Raw genomic sequence first — 22181 nt, 5'->3', positions numbered from 1 at the left:
CCAGTTTGCCAACTTGGCCTGATCTCAACCCATACCTAGCTTGAAACAGAGCTTACGTTAAAAATGAGCGACAAACACTTGACATATTTTTCATTCGACCTAGAAGAGACCTTAAACCTCAGTAAAATGAGCTGTTGGCTGCATTTGTTAGCTTTTGCTACACAAATGCTGGGTAACAGTTACAGAACATCAGTGATGTATGACAATGAACATTTATTTAGCTCGTGGGTCTGCGGGTTCTCCACGAGTCAGCTGGTCCAGGCTGGAACTTGCCAGGTGACTGTTCCACCTGTACTCCGTCCTCTTTGGAGAAGGGGACCTATTCTGCTCGTTGGGGTGGCAGAGGCCCAAGAGAACAAGTCCAGGGGCTTTGGGGCTCTTCAGACCTCTGGTCATGCCACGCCCACTAACATTTCATTGACCAAAGCAAACCTGGCCAAACTCAAAGTCAAGGTGTAGGGAAATGCACCCCACCCATGGGGAGACGGCAGAGGGACTACTTTTAAATAGTCACCCACCGTGTTGAGTCTCCCCACTTTTCCTGTTGCCCCAAAGGAACTTCATATTTCTCTCCCAGTGATTTTTTCCCCTCCTTTTGGGGTTTTCTAATTATCACCTTTGAACAACAGGGGTTAGAACTGTGCGAGTTCATTTATCCATGAATTTTTTTCAATAAATCTAGTATCTGTATTTTCCTTTCATAGATCTTTAAATTAACTAAGGGTAAGGGAATGTTTGTGTTCAATTAGAGATCACGATATGTGGAATCAAAACCAGACTATCTCAGCTTCCTGCCCTTGGGTGAGTCATTTATCAATTCCTCTGTTTTTGAGGCAGAGATAGCAGTACCCGGATTTTTGACCACGACGGGGAGCGCTGCCCCTAACCCCTGCCTTGTTCAAGTGTCGACGGTAATATGTTTTGAAATTACATGTACTCTTTAAAAGTTCTGACGTGAGCCCACCCCTTCAACCTATTGATTATCTTAAATTTTCTAACATTTTATTATTTCTGAATATTCTTCACTGTCTGTCTTTCTCTGTTAACTTCCAGGCAACTCCTTTCCCGTTCAATAGTAAGATAAGAGAATCCCAGGTGAGATTACTTAAGGGGACAAATGTGTTCATGAACTAATGCTCTTGTGAAGGAAGGCTGTTCTTTTTGGCCTTTTACCTGGGTAGCCTCTTCTGACATCAAACATCCCAGCTGCTTTTAAAATCCCTCTGTTTTTATGTAGGTTCACGAGAGATCCCATAGCTTTTCCAAACTTGGTTACATGTCTCCCATTACAGGGCCATAAAATAGAGAACAGAGGGTTTCCCTGGTGGTGCAGTGGTTAAGAATCCGCCTGCCAGTTCAGGGGACACGGGTTTGAGCCCTGGTCTGCGAAGATCCCCACATGCCGTGGAGCAACTAAGCCCGTGCCCCATGACTACTGAGCCTGCGCTTTAGAGCCCATGAGCCACAACTACTGAAGCCCGTGCGCCTAGAGTCTGTGCTCCGCAACAAGAGAAGCCACCGCAATGAGAAGCCCGCGCACCACAATGAAGAGTAGACCCCGCTCGCCGCAACTAGAGAAGGCCTACGTGCAGCAACAAAGACCCAATGCAACCAAAAATAAATAAAATAAAATAAATTCATTTAAAAAAATAGAGAACACAGAGCAAGTATGTAATAGGTAATTGTGGGTCACTGCCAGACAGCTGCTAACAGTGCCACTAAGTTGGAATATTTTGTAGAGAAATCCATAGAACAACTCTTTGCTAGTTTTTATGGTAAGTGACCCTAAATCCCAAGGCCTCGCATTCAGATGGACCAAGAGGAGCTAACAACCTTTTTCATATGATGATTTATTGGTCAACCCTAGAAGTTTGCAAGGACACCATACAAACCTGAGTCTAGGGCAGGGCTTGGCAGACTATGGCCTGCAGGCTGCGTGTGGCCCTCCACTTGTTTTTGTAAATAAAGTTTTATTGGAACACAGCCACACCTGTTAGTTTATATATTGTTTTTGGCTCCTTAGGCTACAGAGTTGAATAGTGGCAACTGGGAGATCATATGGCTCATCAAGCCTGAAATAGTTATTACTATCTGGCTCTTTACAGAAAAACTTTGCCAACCACTGGTTTAGGGCAAGGTAGTAATTATTTAAAACTTTGTTCAGCAGTAGCTCTGTATTTTAAACTACTATTTCCCGAAATGAAGTTTTGTTTCCTGCCTGCCTTCCTTCTTTTCTTATCTCTCTTCCTCCTTTTTTTCTTTTTTTCCTTTGATTTTCTGCTTTTCTTTCGCATCATTTAAGTTACTTCAGAACAGAACAATTTAGAAAACTTAATACTGTTCAAATTCTGTTTGAAAAATGTATTTCAGTGCAATTCTAAAACTTTGGAGGGATTCAAATATTTTTTTTTTGTTTTTTAAAGGTAACACTGTTTACTTTTTATTATTTTACTACTTGAAAATAAAGTTTTGAAGTCTAACTGAATATTATTAAAACATTCAAGCTCTTATTTTTAATGCATATGTTATAAATAGAAAGAATAGTCTAGATTTTGGCCTCTTCCTGTTTTGGACATCCATATTCTAAAGAAACTTTTTATTAAAAAGTCTTCTAGTAAAAATGTCTGATATGCAGATACTTAAACTTTTTTATCATCTTTCTACATTGGTTAAATTTTTTTTTTTTTTTGCGGTACACAGGCCTCTCACTGCTGTGGCCTCTCCCGCAGCGGAGCACAGGCTCCGGACACGCAGGCTCAGCGGCCACAGCTCACGGGCCCAGCCGCTCCGCGACATGTGGGATCCTCCCGGACCGGGACACGAACCCACGTCCCCTGCATCGGCAGGCAGACTCTCAACCACTGCACCACCAGGGAAGCCCTATATTGGTTAAATTTTTGAAAACAACTTTTATATACCAGTTCACATTATAGAAATAAGAATATTTTTTAAAGGTTTGAAAAGAATAATTACTGCTTCTCAGCTTTCTAAATAGGTCCTCATACTATTATATATGGAATGGATAAACAACAAGGTTTTACTATATGGCACAAGGAACTGTATTCAATATCCTGTGATAAACCATAATGGAAAAGAATATAAAAAAGAATGTATATATGTATAACTGAATCACTTTTATGTACAGCAGAAATCAGCACAGCATTGTAAATCAACTATACTTCAATTAAAAGTAAATGAATTTTAAAAATAAATAAATAGGTCCTCATCCATCCAGAGTGATCATTTAAATTGGACTACTACTTGTTAAGTTATTACACCTGGATCTTCCCGGGAGGAAAGCTGACCCTCAGGGGAATAGAATTAGACCTATAAGTCTGCTTATGGGCTTGAAGTTGACTTTCGAGTTTGCTGGAGACTAACATTATCTGTACTGTGTTCTGTCTCCAGTTCATCCGTTTACATCGCTTCCTACTGAATTCCCCCTCAGCCAACGTCCTTCACAAACACGAAGAAATCATCCGAAGAAGCCCATTAAGTTTTCAGTCTACAATGCTTACCATACAGAACATGTACATATGTGCTCTGTTCCAACAATTGTCAGATTTGCAAGATTAAAGTGGTATATAAGTCTAAATAACCTCGCATTGGCATGCAGTATATTGAAATATCTGTTTTTGCTTTGAGAGATGTAAAGTGTAGGAAAAGAGAGAGGTCAGATTCCAGCTCTATTTGAGTGTAAAGCTTACCTTTGCTCTTTACGCTATCAAAATCCAAACTCATGATGACCTTTGGGACTAGAATACGGAAGTGATGGAATACGCAGACCTTGACAATCTCTATCACAGCCACATCCCCTTTTCAGTTGAGCCCTACAGGTTTCCAGTGGAATCCTGGGTTTCATAGACAGTTGAAGATACCAGTCATTATACTGGAGCTTAATAATAAAATAATAATCATAAATATCAGTGACTTTCAGGTAAAGCTTTGAAAACTCACAGGTAGGGGTATGGAAAATGGATTGGACAGGGAATGTTTCTAATTTGTTTTTTCAAATTAAACATTATTTGATTGATCCACTTGAAAATCCAAGACATCAAAACTTTAAATGTAAATTCTCTCTGGAAACTCTTTCTTATTCCTTCATTTGGGAACACTCAGAAAGTGGTAAGTAAACATGATTGCATTGTAGTCATGATTCCATATAGTTTTGTGAGTTTTCTAAGATCAGCACTTGGTTGGCCTCCAATCAGCAAATTCTGTAATACAGTGAATTTTTTGTTTTATAGTAATAGCTATTTTTATGAATAACTCTCCAGCTTTCCTTTTTTTGTGTGTGTGGTACGCGGGCCTCTCACTGCTGTGGCCTCTCCCGTTGCCGAGCAACCAGGGAAGCCCAGCTTTCCTTTTTTATAGCAGCGTCGTAAACCAGTCAATCATGAATTCTTCTAAATGAGCCTTACCATTGTTTGAAAAATTTCTGTGTGACTCGCGCCCCCTGAGGTTGTTCAGCAGAAGCAGAATATTAGTAACGTTACTAGCAGGGGCGTAGAAGCTGCTTTTAAGTTGCTCCTCTCATGGGCAAAGCATTTTCTGTATGATGTTGGCTCTCACGAATTGCAAATATATAGCTTGGGTTGTATCACTAATTCAATTGGCACTCATTTTTGTTTTGTACGGAAACTACCTTAAATTTTTTTTAAAAAATTTGTTATTGGGCTTCCCTGGTGGCGCAGTGGTTGAGAGTCCGCCTGCCGATGCAGGGGACACGGGTTCGTGCCCCGGTCCGGGAAGATCCCACATGCCGCGGAGCGGCTGGGCCCATGAGCCATGGCCGCTGAGCCTGTGCGTCTGGAGCCTGTGCTCCGCAATGGGAGAGGCCACAACAGTGAGAGGCCCGCGTACCTCAAAAAAAAAAAAAAAAAATTTGTTATTATACCAGCCTTAAAAACCAACATACATTTGCATAAAAACCAACATACATTGCTCCAGAGTAGAACCTTAGACAAAAAGGAAACCGTGTAGCTCAAAAATTAAATAATTATATTAAACAATACGTCATTCAGAAGCAGTGTTATCTTTTCTGCCTTGATCACAATGGGTGCCCTCTGACGAGGGTGACAAAAATGGGTATGTAACTTACTCATACATGGACTCTCCCCTTGAGAACTGCAGGCCGTTTCCAGTGGTTTTGTATTTCACTTTCATAGTTTTGGAAGGATTAGGGGAGCCTAAACTTCTCAGCTTACCCAGCTGTTCTAGGCTGTTACACAATGTTCTTGGAAGGTAACGGGGGTTTCCATGGATCCTGACCCAAAGTTGAGACTACTGATATCTAACATTTATGAGCGCTCACTGTGTCAGGCAGTGTTCTTCATACACTAAACTCATTTAAACTCACAACAACCCTCTGAAGGTAGGTACTATTATTGTCCACATTTTGATGACAGTCAGTAGAGGCTCAGAGAGGTTAAGCAAGTTGCCTAAGGTGACACCAGCTGTAGTAGTTCTCTAAAACAGTCATATCATCAGAGTTGGTTGGTTTCTTCTAAGGGCCGTGAGGGGAGAATCTGTCTCAGCCTCTCCCCTTGGCTAGTAGTTAGCTGCCTTCTACCAGGGTCTCTTCACATCTTCTTTTCTCTGTGATGTCTCTGTGTCCAAATTTCCCCTTCTCATAGTGGCTTAGGGCTCACTCTAATGACCTCATTTTAACTTGATTATCTCTATAAAGACCACATGTCTAAATAAGGTCACATTCTGGGGTACTGGGGTTTAGGACTTAAACATATGAATGGGGGGTGGCGTGCTTTCAGTCTCCACTGAAATTGCCATTTTTGTGGGTCAGACACGGTTGAATATTGCCAGGATGATTCAACCTGACCTATTTCCAAATGACATCATTCAGGTCAGTCTTAGAAATATTATCACCCGTGATTTGCCTAGCACTGAGGCAGGGAGAATACGAAAGAAATAAAATAAATGCGCTACAGCCTAGAGAATTTATACTCTCTTAAGAATGTATGTTCTTAATTATCTCAAAGTAGACAATGCTTAAACGTGCACACAAAACCCTTTGAAAAAGATATCAGTCCCTGTACAAAGGAATATCTGTGATTTTTTTCTGGAATTTCTATTCTAGCAAAGACAGCAGTTTGGGACTCAGTGACCAGATAGATGTAGAGCCTCTAAGCTTTCACTGGTGTATTTATTAGAGCTCTCTGGTTATGAATCTGAGAAACCACCTTCATCCTGCTGGCTCCTGCCAACAAGGATGAACTTCTCACCTGAATTCCACCAATCACTTTCAAATTTGAAGGTGATGATTTCAAAATTGGAGAGTACATCCTAAACAATGGTCAAGTCTAGTTGCCCTTTGATATAATTTATAAAATTAAGTTTATTAAGTAAACTTAATCTTAAAATGAGTGCGTGGAGTAACTCCAAGTGTACGTGGTAGCCTCTATGTATTTTAGATTTGTTTTTCAATACCAAGATGGCTATTTCAACCCTGTTTCCCCAGTTGCTTTTATTGAAAAAGTCTTTTTTGTAAATTTATATATACCGAAAACGTTTTTTCTTCATTTAAAAATATTCTGTCTTTGGGACTTCCCTGGCGGTCCAGTGGTTAGGTAGGACTCAGTGCTTCCACTGCAGGGGGCACAGGTTCAATGTCTGGTTGGGGAACTAAGATCCCACATGCCGGGAGGCCAAAAAAAAATTTCTGTCTTTAACGATTCAGTTCAGTAAAGGTTTTTAACAACAGCAGCCACCTAACGCCATCTATCATCCCTGTCTCACTTCCCAGCCTTTATATTTTCCTGTTCTGTTGGTAGTAATATTCCATAAGAGTTATCAGAGAAAACTAGGATTCACACTAAACTCAATGAACACCTGTGAATCCTGCTTAGTTTCTGTCTGATACTACTTAGAGGCTTGCAAAATTAGTTAGATTCTGTGTTAGTCCGTTCGGGCTACTGTAACAAAGTACCATGGACTGGGGGGCTGAAAGAACAGACATTTATTTCTCACAACTCTGGGGGCGGGGAAGTCCAAGACCAAGGCGCCTGTAGGCTTGGTGTCCGGTGAGAGCCCTCCTCCTGTTTTGCAGACAGCCGTACCCTCAAGTCACACAGAGAGAGAGAGAGAGAGGGCTTAGTCTCTGCTCTTCTCATAACGCCACATCACAGAGGCTGCACGCTCATGACCTCATCACCTCCCAAACACCCCATGTCCTATTACTGTCACATTGGGGTTCGGGGCTTGAACGTGGGGATCGGGTCGGCAGGGGGACCATTCAGTCCAGAGCATACTTGGAAAACTCCGGAATCAACACCACGTCCCCTCTTCATTCTCACGAGTGTGTCCTTTGGGTTTCAGGTGTTCCCACCCCAAGCCAAGAAATTCTCCGGCATACGCTGAACACGCTGGTCCGGGAGCGGAAGATCTACCCGACTCCAGATGGCTACTTCATCGTAACCCCACAGACTTATTTCATAACTCCTTCCCTCATAAGAACTAACAGTAAATGGTACCATTTGGATGAGAGGATACCTGACAGGTCTCAGTGTACCTCTCCCCAGCCCGGGACCATCACGCCCTCTGCCTCAGGCTGCGTCAGGGAAAGAACGTTGCCCAGGAACCACTGCGACTCTTGCCACTGCTGTAGGGAAGATGTGCACGGCGTGCACACGGCCACCCTGCAGAGGAAGACCGCCAAGGACTGCAAAGACCCGTACTGCCCTCCTTCCCTCTGCCAGGTGCCACCCACTGAAAAGAGCAAAAATACTGTCAACTTTTCGTATAAGACGGAAACTCTCTCCAAACCTAAAGACAGTGAAAAGCAGTCCAAAAAATTCGGACTCAAGTTATTCCGGCTCAGTTTTAAAAAAGACAAGACCAAACAGCTAGCCAATTTTTCCGCCCAGTTTCCTCCCGAAGAGTGGCCCCTGCGAGACGAGGACACGCCAACTACTATCCCTCGGGAGGTGGAAATGGAGCTCATTAGGCGCATTAACCCGGACTTGACCGTGGAAAATGTCATGCGGCACACTGCACTAATGAAGAAACTTGAAGAAGAGAAAGCGCACAGGAGTAAAGCCGGGTCCTCCGCCCATCACAGCGGAAGAAGTAAAAAGAGTCGGACGCATCGCAAGTCCCACGGAAAGTCTCGGTCGCACAGCAAGACGCGAGTGTCCAAAGGAGACCCGTCAGATGGCTCCCGTCTGGACATCCCGGGTGAAAGAGAGTATGACTTTTGCGATCCTCTTACCAGGGCTCCCCGGGAAGGCTGCTTCATCATCGAACACAAAGGTGATAACTTCGTCATGCATAGCAACGCGAACGTGATTGAGTCTCATTTCCCCATGACTCCAGAATGGGACGTGTCTGGGGAACTGGCCAAAAGGAGAACTGAGATGCCTTTTCCTGAGCCTTCCCGGGGAAGCTCCCACTCAAAAGTGCACCGAAGCCACAGCCATACCCAGGACCGAAGGTCCAGGAATGAGAGATCCAACAAGGCCAAGGAGAGGTCCAGATCCATGGATAACTCCAAAGGTCCTCTGGGTGCTTCTTCTCTGGGGATGCCTGAAGACCTGGCTGAAGGCTGTAGCCAAGACGACCAGACCCCCAGCCAATCCTACATTGACGACAGTACTTTAAGGCCTGCACAGACTGTCAGTCATCAAAGGGCTCACATTTCGTCCACAAGCTACAAAGAGGTGTGTATTCCAGAAATAGTCAGTGGCAGCAAGGAACCTCCCAGTGCTTGCAGCCTCTTGGAGCCAGGCAAACTGCCCGAGAGTTTGCCATCCTTTGGTGAACTCAACTCCTGTCCAACAAAAACAGCTGCGGATGACTATTTCCAGTGTAACACCTCCAGCGAGACGGTGCTCACGGCGCCGTCACCTCTGGGAAAGAACAAAGAGGACCATGACACTCTGACCCTGGCGGAAGGGGTGAAAAAGCTGCCTCTGTCGGACAGGCAGGCCCCGCATCCCTCCAGGGAGCCTGTAGGGCACAAGGAGGAGTCGCCAAAGGGGCCGGGCGGGGGCCCAGCGGCTTCGGGCGCTGTGGCCGAGGGGATTGCCAATGGACGCCTCATCCAGCATCACGGTGCTGAACCCAGCGGCCTGGACAAGAGGAAAGAGATATTCAGCAAAGACACACTGTTCAAGCCTCTTCACAGCACCTTGTCTGTAAACAGCTATCACAAATCAAGCCTGTCCGTCCTCAGATCTCACCCGAAGACACCCGCGGACACACTGCCAGGCCGATGTGAGAAGCTGGAGCCGTCCCTAGGGACCTCGGCTCCACAAGCCATGCCAGCTTCCCAGCGTCAGCAGGAGTCAGTGGGGAACCAGGAGGCCTCTTTTGACTATTACAACGTCTCTGATGATGATGAGTCCGAGGAAGGGGCAAACAAGAACACAGAGGAGGAGAAAAACAGAGACGATGTGGGAACCATGCAGTGGCTCCTGGAAAGGGAGAAGGAAAGAGACTTACAGAGGAAATTTGAGAAGAACCTCACCCTCCTTGCCCCAAAGGAAACCGACAGCAGCAGCAACCAGAGGGCCACCCATTCGGCGCGTCTGGACAGCATGGACAGCAGCAGTATCACGGTGGACAGTGGATTCAACTCCCCACGGTAGGAAGAGGCATCTCTCTGCACACACATACACCTACCGGGGCCTGGGGCTTTATAAAATAACTCGGAAGGTTTCTGATTTCACAGTCTCAGTTCTGTGAATGAGGGTTAAGAGTTGTGTGAGTTGTATTGTTAACAGCCTGTTTCTGACTTCTTTTTCAGGAATTGAAACAAATGTTTCTGCAGCTGTAGAGATCACCAATCTGGACTGGTGGGTTGGCCCCTTCCCATCCAATCTAACACCAACATTTCCCAGTATTTCTCCTTCGATGTTTATATTGCCACCATGCTGATAAAGGAAGGGTTTTTTAAAGATCCTTCAAAAATAGTAACTTTTTGAGTAGAATGAGTAGTCAGTGTGGAGGTGGGAGGTAGGGGTTGGGAATAACTTGATTGACTCAAGGATGGGGAGTCCTTCTAATGAGAATATAATAGCCAATTTCAAAACCTTTCCAGTGGATCTAGAAGCCTGTTACTATTTTAATCCCGACTTTTTATGCTGCCCTCGCCCCTTGCTCTCATACATCTTCCTCTCACGCTCAAAAGTCTGCAGACACATGGAACCTGTTCCTGTTACATAAAGATTAGGGGCCTGTGCGCCATCAGTTCAAAGCATGTGCCAGCACTTTTCTTTCTCCTCCTGCAGGACTAACACCATTTAGGCATGCTGATCGTGGTGTCTTCTTTTCAGTAGGTGCTGGTAATTCAGCAGAGGTTGACAGCTAAGAGTGTGCAGTGCCCGATGGCCACGTTCAATGCAGTGAAGTGGTTCAGGGGGTTCGAAAGCAAAAGGGAGTCTATGCAACTTTCCTTTTTTCTCCTTAATTCTTCCTTCTCTTCCAAGAGCAACTTGGGACCTGATTCTGCTTCTAAATTCTACTCCAGATTGGTGACTCTGAGATGCAGAAATAACATTGAGAGATTGACATCTCCCATTTGTTGTGATTCCCAACTTTTTACAATATTTATTATTTTAACAAGTCCAAGATATGATTATGTAGTTCATATATTTTAATTATTAAGAGTTAAAATTAGTTATGTTGTAATCATTTCACTCTATCTATGGATAATTTGGGGACAGAGCAACCCAAAATCAGAATTGGGAATCGTTATTCTGTTTGTCCCTTATTGGGCCTTTGTTATTTCTTAAAGGGCTAGTTCTTTTTATTATTATTATTAATTTTTTTTTTTATTGTCGTGTAACCTTCTTTTCCAAGTTAACACATGTGTGGAAGTCTAATGTCTAAACAAACCACAGAGATGGCACTCTGGTTAAAGTGGAGACCAGGAGTCCCAGATCTCCTCTGCCCATCCCTCAAGGACCCTAAGAGACTACGGGGGGCCATGGCACTTAGTCTGAAAACTACTGGCCTATTAAGTGACTTTTCTAAAACGTAATTTTTGCTAAATATTTTTTAATCCCAAATCGAATCTTAACCAGTTATTTTATATATTCTTTTCTCTCTACTTCCCTCTTCAACTCTTGTTTTTCCTCTTGATTTCCTAGTAGGGATACCAGATAAGCATAAGTGAAAGTCTGCTATTGATGGTAGAAGTTCAGTACCATCGCTTATGGAAGGTGTGCGTCATTTGCCTGGACGTTATGCTCTACTGTTTCTTATTATATAGCCTCCCTGCCTGATGCTTCTCTGCACCAGTTTCCAGCAATTCCTTTGGCCCTCTTGGCCCCTGGACCTCCACGGAGGGAAAACCGCAATACTCCAGAGATAGCTGCTAAGGAGACCTTGAGAGTAGTTTAGTGAGTTCTAACTCAGAACTTTACCACTGCATAATATTGAAAGTTTTTGTTTGGGAACAAGTAAAAAGAAACGTTCATGTAATCATTGAACCAATCTCTCCACAGGATATATTTTATTATCTCTAGATTTGGAGTACAGAATATGGAATTTATGAATGGGATTATTTCTTGAACTAAGTTTATTTGCGTTGCTTTAATAATGTAGTCAAGGTCAAATGCGTTGTCCTGGTAGAAGAAAAAGGTCTTCCTAAGGAGACAGTCTTCACCCAGGAGCTATGTATCTGCCCAGTGTTATTAGGTGGAATTTTCTCTACAGAAAAAGGTAGATCACCCGTAAATTTCATGCAGTTAGAGAATCTACAGAACAATTCCTAATTTTACCCCTTTCGTAATTAATATCCTTTGGTTAGAAGCTGGGTGACAAACTTATTTTCTATATCTATTTTTAAACTACTTTAAAATTTTATTTTATCTCATTTGAAGTATCTCCCTATACTTCAGTAAATGCCCTAATTTACCTTTCTGATGTATGAAGATGGTCTGCGAAGGAGAATATTTGAGTTACAGGGAGTTTTATTCTCCAGCGTGAGCATTTTAGCCGTATAGTATTATCACGCTGACACCTCTCCACCACTGCGAGATACAGGAATCTTAAGTGGGCCGTTTACTCAGATTTTTCAGTAATTGACAGAGCAGCTACGATCTAACCTCGTCCCCGCTGCCAAAAAAAAGAGAAAAATCAAAATCAGAAAAGATGATCTTCATACTCTCAGTCTTCAGTGTTGGCTCAGAGGTCACGTTCAGCCACATTTCCAAAAGTCTTCAGTCCCTCTTGTCGGGAACCAAAGGGCACTGAGAGAAGGAAACAAGGCAGAAACTTAAACTATGCTGTGAGATCTAATATTGCAAATGAAAAATCCCGACATGCAAAGCCTGCTATTCCAAATCTGAGGCCAAAAACCGGTTGATAATCACAATATGAAAATCAGAGGGATTCAGGCTGCCAGGGATGTGTCTGCACAGCGTACCGTGCCGTCCGAGTGTGGGTCCAAGGGAAACGTGTGCGGCAAGAGGCGCAGCAGGGCCTATGGTTCCGTTCTTCTGCCTATAAATTCCTGAGATGTTATTTTTAATGTCGCACTCCATTAGTTCTCTTTAAAAAAGTAAGGAATTTTAAATTGGGGGTCTATTGTTACTGCTAACCTTCCATCTCCGTGAACTGTTTCACCATCATATCCACAGCCTTCCATATGACTGTCGCACATTGTACTCAGTGTCACAGCAATAATGAGATATACCCTTTGGAGACACTGGAACGCTCTATGTATTTATCACTATTAACATGTTGGCCGTGGTCAAGGGTGGTCTGAGTACAGAGAGCTCCTACCTTAGACCATCTGTTGCGATGATGTGTGTTGATGGTGCCTGGAAGACAGTAGGGTCTTGATAAATTAAACTCCCGCCTCAAAAGCTGGTTTAAAAGTGGATCCCTGAGACCTCAAAATGCATTTTCCCATAGAAATAAGACGGCATTAGTAGTGTATAGATTCCCAAGCCTACCCGCAGTGGCTGCTTAATTGATCAGATGCCAGATGTGCTACAGAAATAGCTTGTGTTTCTCTAGCTTTTTGGTGTACGGATTCCTCATTATCGCTTACTTCTTCTTCTGAGTCACTCAGTGAGTAGGTGTGACACATAGCTCGCCCTGTTTTAAAGATGAGGAAGTCAAATGCCATAAAAAGTTATCGTTGTGATTAAGAATGAAACTGAAGGAACGCGCCGTGACCTCTTTGAGGTTCTACATGTCTATTGCCTTCTTCCCTCCTCCACCTGACCCTCAGTTGTAGTCCTGGAAAACCTCTGATGAATTTTCTTAGAGGAGGTGTAAAGCAGGTAAGTAGGTAAGTCTGGCACTTTCCATTGCTTTAGTGATGATGTATTCTTTGGGCACGCCCAGATTTACGGTAAGCCTCATGAGAGAACTTAAGTTACTTCTATGAATGTATTAACCTTCCAGACGTGCCCTCTGCAGTCAGGAAGGGTCCACTTGTCTTTTTGGTAGCCAGTGAACAACATTCCTATTAAACAATTAACTCTTGGCTTTTTGATGAGAAGCAAACTTAAGGCCACAAGGGGGTTAGGATGAAATAGCCTGTCAGGAATGGCTGCCACGGTATAATGTTCAGACAGAATTGCTGTCAGTTTAGGATGGGAATGAAAGTGAGCTGTGAGGATGTCCCCTATGTAGTTTGACCTTCAGTCAGTGATGGGGACCCACATGTAGAATATTTTATACATCTTGAATCTATCCAGTAGAGTGGATGTTCTGAGCATCATTATGGTTTCTTCCACCTCTTTATAAGTTGATGTTTCTTACTACCATTTTGAGGACCTTGAACGTGAAACCCATTCAGTTCTGATCAATCAGGCCAAGTAATCTTATTTCTGCTGTTGCCCTACATATCTGACATGTAAAATTTTATAAACCTCTTGGAACAATAAAATAACTTCAAGTATTTCTAAATTAGAAAAACTAAAAGAGAAATCGAAATACTAAAGCCTTTAAACCACCTCTGTTCTATAAGAATCCTTTAAAAAATAAAATATTTCTACCAAGTCAATGTAAACAGGGAAAATCTAAGATTCCTTATCTGAAAATAGAATGTATTTTTTACTATAACATTATATGTTTGAAACAGAGGTATGAAGTGTTTAAAAAGAATTTTATTCCCATCAGTGTGGCATACTGGCTAGTGGCCTTACTTGAAGTTCACCGCCAAAGTCAAAAATCTGCTACTCGAGAATGAAAACAAAATCATCAGGGTAAAATTATGGAGTTTGTTCGGGAGCAGTTCTGCCAATGAGTTTCAAGCCTGAAATGAAATCACTACCTGTGTATATTTATGAAGACTATTCTTTTTTAAAAACGAACGCGATAGCCATCTAGCACATCAGATCTTGAAGGCGTTTCCTTGAGTGTGAAAGGCAAGGGAAGACATTTATTTAGCTGTATAAAAACCCTTTACTCAGCATGCTGATTATAACATGTCTTGTGAAAGCTGCCGAAGTCCAGGTTGGAGGAGCATATGTGAATAATCAGTATGAGATGGTAAATACATGACATGATGAACCGACAGAGGAAATCCATTAACTGCATCATTTGCTCTTCCTCTAGGGCTCGATATATAATTATTTATGTTCCAAACCAAACCAAACAAAACCAAACAAAACCTTTTTACTCTTTTAGCACTCGGGAGAGCCTGGCTTCCAACACATCAAGCATTGTTGAAAGTAACCGTCGTCAGAACCCTACCTGGAGCCCGGCCCACGGTGGAGCTGGCCCGGCCTTCAATTTCCGAACAAGTACGGACAGCCCCACAAATGAAGCTGAGAAATTACAGAAACCTTCCAGCTGCTTGCAAGCTTCTGTTACTAGCGTGTGATAGTCATTCTGCCTCACATCTCCTGTCTCATTCGATACAGCCAAGTTTACGGCACTGGGACTGTTGTTTACATCTTCGGGAAGACAAGCATCTCAACGGCAGTTTTTGTGTTGACTTAAACTGTGCTGCTAAGTAGGCTAGGGCAAAAAACAACAACAACAAAATCGTTATTTCAGAGTATTGCTTTTCACATTTATGGCTCTGTAGCAACAAGAATAGCAGTAGGGGTGATATGTATACTTTTGCTTCACTAATTGTAACTGAGCACACATAGGAAAGTCTAGACACTGTCAGTGTAATATGCGTTTTCGATGTCATGCAGTTGCCAAGTCCATTCTAAAATGCCACAGATGTGTGTTGCTCCCAGTCTGTGACCGAGTGGTGCCACAGAACACTGATCCTTGACACTTCCAAAAACAAAAAACAAAACAAAACAAAAACTAAGCCTCCACAAAATGTCAACTGCAAGGGTCTACCTTTAGGGAAATCAATGCCAAACTGACTAAAGGGGACCCCAGCCCAGTGTGTGTGAATCGTTTAGGCCCCAGTCATTTTGCACTGTGAGTTTTCGTGACAAGATGTTGCGGGAGCCCACGGAAGTGTGTCAGAAGGGGTCGTGATCCAAATACTGGGAGTGTTTGTTTTCAGGATTTTAAATGTGTCACGGATGCTTGTCTGATTTTTTTAACCTTCCATAATCACAAACAGGAATATAGGCCTTTGAATCTGAAATGGACAAAGGAAGGGTCTCCCAGCCTGGCTGGGGCACAGCACTAAGTGATGGGAGAGGTAATGGGGACCTGTAGAGGTGTTCATCAGATACTGAAGGAAGATCATTTCCTCCTTGTGATACTTGACGGTGATACTATCTTACTATAATAGATATGATAATTTGTTTAAAATCAAAATGTTCTTTGTGATACAAACGAAGACTACGGCCTGGGGACGTTATTCTTTCTAATGGAAGGACATAAATCTATTTTATGTAGTTTTAAATAGAATGCCTAAATTAGGCTGTGGGAGATAATTTTTAGTGGTTATAGGAAAGAGCAAATTTAGGGGGAGTTGAACTTCAGGCCTTTTATTCCTGGGAAGATATCTATAGAGAAAACTTTAAAATACTTTTTGATTAGAAATATACATGTGCCCATGTAATTAACAACAGAATGTGATCATTCTGCAAGTGTGGTGTCATCCTAACTTGTACGCCCCTAAAACTTATTGGAATAACAATTATGCATACATGAACTATGCCAGAGTAATGTTTACAGATACTTCGTAACGAGTTTCAGGAGGCATTTTTAGGTAGATGTATAGTTTTTAGCCCAACTTATTTCAGAATGGTTTGTTAACATTTTGCTTTGGTTTACAATATGTCATGTTGAATACAAAGAAGGTTCTCAGCAGCAAAGGGATTACAAATAATCAAGATTCAGCCTTCTAAGAAAGAGGCACCTCCAAGTTCCCATGTCTTATTTTATGAGAACCATGGAATAAATCTATAGATAACGGAAAATTATTCACAAAAGGGTTACATGTGACACAAGTAAATGGTCTGACAAAAAGTTTTATTTAGTTAAGTGGCATGTGATGTTTGGAGCCATATACCGTAAAATATATATCCAAAACTTTTCACCTCAGATTTCAGCAATTGGCATAGGATCTGTGAAACACTTCTGCTTCGGTATTAGGTTGAATCACTAGGCATCTGTTTAAAGAGTGGAGTCATATACACAGTTGAACTGTTTCTTGAAACATTTGGGTCCTTCCTCATGCTTTTTCAGATATCTGGAAGTTGCATTGGGTCAAACTGGACTCATCAAGTTTAGTACAGATTCCTTTTTTTGTGCTTATAGTGAAACGTGAGCACGTTTCTTGGCAAACTCCCGTACCTTTAAGATGCTTAAGTCAGTTGGCTTTCAGTCCCATGCCTTATTTCCTCCAAGGCATGCCTTGATTTCTCAGAAATGCACTCTTCTCTCACTGCTCAAATTTGTCTGGGAGGAATGATAACGTATCGAATAGACTATATACAGAGTCTGTTTCCTTGGGGAGTTGTATGCCACACAATTACTAAATTCTTCTAAATTCTTTTTTTTCCCCAAAACCCTGCCCTCCAGCGTCTGTCACACCATCAGTTCATAAATAATAGAACCATTGAAACAATACATCAGCCTCTAGTTGATCCTCCTAAGGTAGCCATTATACTAATCAAATACTGTGTGAACAGGAAAGGAAAGCATTACCTTTAAGAGAAGCTTTAAAATATGAATTTATCAACATTTCACAAGAAATAGGTTTACAGAAGACATTGGAATAAAATGTGTACCACGCTTTGCCTGATGCTATGAGGTACATGATTAAAAAAAAAAAAAAAAAAAAAAACTCCCTTAGACCAGCAGCCATTAGCATAGAAATGATGGACTTCAAAGAGGATATGATGTGAGCAGACGTTCCACGTAGAAATATGCCCGTCTGAATCGAATCAGGATTCTTGAACGGGGGAGAAGTGGTGGCGGGAAGCACATTACAAATATGACCCTAGATGGTCTGCAGTGATGTTCTCAGTGACCCACTCCAAGCTTTGCCAGCATCCTTTTCCTCCAGGAAACGATAGCTTTGTGGCCCATGGCTGCTTATCTAGACTTCACTTAGAGTTTATCAACTGAAAGGTTTACAAAACTGAATCTGGTTGAATCTCTGTGTAGTGTTCAACTTTAAAGGGTCAACCCATCTGTCGGCATTTTGCACACGTATGTATTATTATGATACAGCATATTACTTTATGGTAATTTTTATTTTTACATATAACTACCTCCATAAATTTGATGAAGCGGCAGCAGTGCGTTCAAGTGTATTGTTTGGAAAAGCAAAGTTGAAAACTTTCTTAACCATTAGGCCATGGCGTTCTGTGTGTGTGTCAGTGATTATGTGGACTTGTGACTGTTTCATTGCCATGGTTTTTCTCTGACGGCATTATTTCACTCTCGTCTATAAACCTGTCTCTCTTCTTCCCCACAAAAGCACACTTGAATTTGTTGTGAATGAAAAAAGGAAGTTTAAATTTCTTGTCTCCCCTGCCCCGGCTCCTGCCACCAGCCCCGGACCTCATTCCTGCTGTGAGTTCTCTCCGGCGAAGAGCCACTTGATAAACATAATTCAGCAAGCTATTGACTCCTATAAAATCTGATCTGAATTCTAGGTTTTCGGTCACAAGACACACCAGAGATTTGGACTGCCAACTTTGAAGCACTTTGGGCCTCACTACTTGCATGCTACCATATCGAGCTCAGACTTCATTTGAATTAAAAGAGCTGTGCGTTGTATCCACAACTTCTGTTCCATAATTCTTATTTCATTTTATATATTTTGCACATCTCAGGGGACCTTCATAAGCATATGAAAAGGGGGAGGGGTCCATCAAAAAAAGGAAACAAATAAGAAGAGCAGAAAAAGGACTTAGCTGGATAAAAGTAACAAATGAAGGCTTCTCCAATGTTGTGAAATTCAAGTTCAGGAAGCATCCATTGAGAGTTAATCTGGAGTCACAACAATCTGAACACCAGCTGTTCCCCAGTCTCCCTTTTTCATAACCCAACCAGCATTTCTAAAATATAAATTTAAATTATATTGCAGTCACCATGGGGAGAAAAAAAAAAAAAACCTGTTCAGCGGTAACGAAAGCATTGTTTGTTTTTTAGGTTGGCACAGCTTTGTAAAATTCTACCCAGGATGAACCACTTATCACCACAAAGTGTACTTGAAAATAAAGTTTTTAACTTAAATGAAAGGCATATTGCTCACAGTACGATAGTGATCTTGATTTGAAAAGTCTAACAATTTATAACACGGGCAGTATTTGGAGCTTGATTAAAAACCAACAACAACCTATGAGGACTTTGCAAACTCATTCTGGGATCTCAAAGTGCTTCCAAAGCATTCGGATTCACAATTAACAAAGCAGGTCACATTTGTAATACCCATACTTGAAATGAATAAACAGGAGGAGTGACATAAGATTACCCGGAAACACAGTGGCAGCTATCAGTGATCTATTTTCTATCTGTTTGATAGACCATCATGAGAAATCACGAAATACAATGCTATTTTTCTGATGTGTGCTAATAAAGTCAAAGAAAACGAATACAACTTGATACTTCTGTCCATTTTCATTCAAAAAGTTCAGGGTGTTGGGAGTTTTACAGAAATCCACCCATATGCTATTGTGGTCCAAGGTAGATCTGGACATACACCCTTGTTTACAATTTCATATTGGGCTTCTCTAAATCCCGTGCTAAAATACTGTCTTTCAGGAACACGACTGCTCCTGTCAGTGGAAGGTGCTGAGACAAAAATTTTCATTAAAAACGTTATCAAGTACTCTCCACAGTGCTTCTCATTAGCACAACTGAAATTCAGTACACTCTATTGAGCCCTACTTTGAAGAATCTGGATTTCCCAGGGAAGCCGATCTAGTTCTAAGTGTTTTTTTCTCAAATTATGAGATGAAAGATCCTGGTCGGGGACCTTCTCCGTGTATCACAGGCCAGTCACAGAACCAGTTATCAGCGCGCTGTCAGGTGACAGTGGACCCCCGCAGAAGCGATCCCTTCCTTCCCCCCGACTCCCCAGGCCCCCAGGCCCCTCCCACCCATACTCTTCTGTTGAGCCAATTTCTGCACACGTTGAGGGCTTGAGGAAGCTAGAACACAGGAAAAATGAATGCAGAAGCCATGGAAGACATTGCTTTGCTCTGGGTTAGTAAAATACGGGCAGGAAAGAGGTTACTATCAGTCTGCTCTTTGCCAAGTAAGATAAAAGAATCAGCCATCACTCTGTCAACTCTCTCGGAAGGTCTTACAGTATTAAGGATACATCCAATGTTTTGCCATAGATTTTTATTTGGGAGACATTTCATAAGTTACATCCATGAGCAAGTTCGTTATTAAATTTCCTGGTGTGTTGGAAATAGACATTGGCGTCTCCCTGATGGAGTTAATCTCTGCGTCTTTTACAGCAACATCCCAAGGGAGGGATTCCCCAGCCAGTGCCCCTCTCACACAGAATCCTGTGTTCTTACACTTGTTCTAGGACTTACAGTTGCTGATTTGCAAGGTTCAGAATTCTACAAGGCACAAGGGGAACTAAACCTGATGACGATGATCGTATATTTACGATCAGTTACAGGGCTTTGTCTGCTCGTTGCTGGCTTCAAATGTGAAAACACACACACACACACACACACACACACACACACACACACACACACGCCCTGCCAACTAGGGAAAGGGGGTTTCCTAGGTGAGGCAGCAATGATTCTGGAAGCCAGTGTAAGGCTAAGAGCTTGCTTGGTCCGTGTACGGCTGCCTCCCTCCCTGTCCAGAGGCTGGCTTTGGCATGCCTATTCCCTTGCGCCCACCAAAAAGAGCTACCAAATCTGAGATCTGAGGTCTCCTCCAACACGAATCCTCTGCAGTTACAGGAAGTTCATCTTGGTGTACGCACTTACGGCTCCTTGCTTCCGAGGTCCACCCTCCCTGCCTCCTTCCCATCCCCCCACTTACATACCGATACACCGCCGTGGTTTCCACATTGGAAGGGCAAAGCAGTGTGTGGTATTGTGCACACAAGGATGGGTTAGGACTAGAGCTGCCCTAGGGTCACCTTCATGTAAGTACTGACAGCTACAAATTAAGGTCCTCAGCGTAGTTGACGTAGATACAACTGTCTAGAAGAGAATTAAATTTCAACATTAAGTTTAAAGGGATCATAATTCTGCAGGTATCTTTCTCTGAGTGACTGAATGTGACTATTGCATTAGGGTAAATGAATTAAGAAGTGCAAGTGGGATTTACTGTATGTTAGAAAGGAGTTTTGCAGCCAAGACTGCCTTGAATAAAATGTGTTTGCACTGAAAAAAAAATTTTTAAATTACTTGGTCTCTGGTTGCTGTAAAGGTCATCCAAGATGGATGTTCTGTTTATATTGTATAGTATTTCATATGAAATAATTACAGTCATGAAATGTCTTCCCTAATGTTACTGATTTATAACAACACATTTGTAACATGGTTTTTATCGTGTCAGTGTACCATATTGTAAATGATGATTACTTGTCATGCTTAGTATAATAACTTAAAAGAAAAAAAAGCACAGGGATTTTTGTAAGTCTATATTTGAAAGTCCCTCCATATGGTAATATTGTGTTCATGTTTATGTAGTGTTGTGTGAAATATCCATTTTGGATTGTGTTACTTTTTAAGATATTAAATAACATTTGGTTATATGTCTAAGTGGATTTTTTTTTTTTAGTACTTGAGAGAAAATACCTTACATAAGACCATTTTATTTCTCTCCTCAATTAATTTGACGTCATAACAAATTTTTATTGCACAATCTTGGTTATTAGAGCTTTTGAATTAAAACAACTGAAAATGGAAATTTCTGATCAAAATTTTTCGAGGAATGTTGAAAAGTCCCATTTTTAGCTAGCTATTCAAACTTGAGACTGAGTGAGGCTTATGGATGCATATAATTAAGTTTTATAAATGGAATTATAATGTGGTTGGTTTTCTCGTTTTGTTTTGTTATCACTCATATCACATCTGCTACCCCCAAATAAATGTGATCCCCTCTCCAGAACATACTCAGAGGCTACTCACGTCTTCCAGTGAGGCCCTTGCACAAGTTTGGAGTGCTTCCATGTTTAATTGCCCTCAGAGTCTATTCCGCACTGCTCTGACTCTCCCCAGCGGCGGCGAGAGTCACCACTGCCCTGGGGGAATGCACCTGATTTTTGCAAACCAAAAGTTATCTGCTGTCAAGCAGATGGTTAAGCTAGGAAACAACATTATTAGTCAAAACCAGTATATGGAGCTGTAACGTGGAGCCTGATTGTCTTGTAAAGGCAATACTCAAAGCAGGCTTCCCAAGATCTTTTGAACCATGACAGTGTGATTTGGGTAAGTGTGGAAAACCCAAGGTGACTACTTTGAAGGACAAGCCTTATTTTAGTTAAGTTTGTCTATATGTATTTTAAACTGTCTCAATACAGACGCTTCATTTTTTTCAAGCATGGAGCTAGGAAAAACAAGGATACTGGAAGTACATTGTGAGTTTTCTGCTAGGACCGAAAACCTCTGTGCTGGAGGAGAGGTAATTGTCTGTTCCTTTGAGAACCTTCCAGTGAGCTGTACACATGAAGGAAATGTAGTGACTCACTAAGAAGCTGGAAGGCAGGATTCTGACTCCTCTGCAAGAATGGTCACAGTTCACAAAAATCTTTTCTTTCCAAAGGAAATGGTGTGGTTTTAATTTATTTTTAAGTGTTTGGAGTGGTTGGGGTTTTTTCCTCTGTAAAGAAAATCCAAGCAGAGTCC

General features: G+C 42.0%; 1 protein-coding gene across 1 annotated transcript in view; it reads left to right on the top strand.

The window, feature by feature from the left end:
- The window catches only part of STOX2 (storkhead box 2), a 102149-nt gene extending 87346 nt beyond the window's left edge, over positions 1–14803 (top strand). The window contains exons 3-4 of the mRNA XM_065900030.1: positions 7336–9601; positions 14608–14803. Of these exons, the coding sequence (XP_065756102.1) occupies positions 7336–9601; positions 14608–14803 (2462 nt within the window). The remainder of the gene's footprint in view (positions 1–7335; positions 9602–14607) is intronic.
- Positions 14804–22181: the final 7378 nt, after the last annotated feature.

The sequence above is a fragment of the Phocoena phocoena genome, chromosome 21 (genome assembly GCF_963924675.1).
Source record: "Phocoena phocoena chromosome 21, mPhoPho1.1, whole genome shotgun sequence".
NCBI classification, from domain to species: Eukaryota; Metazoa; Chordata; class Mammalia; order Artiodactyla; family Phocoenidae; genus Phocoena; species Phocoena phocoena.
Note: the sequence above shows the minus strand (reverse complement) of the source record. Positions and strands in the feature narration are given on the sequence as shown.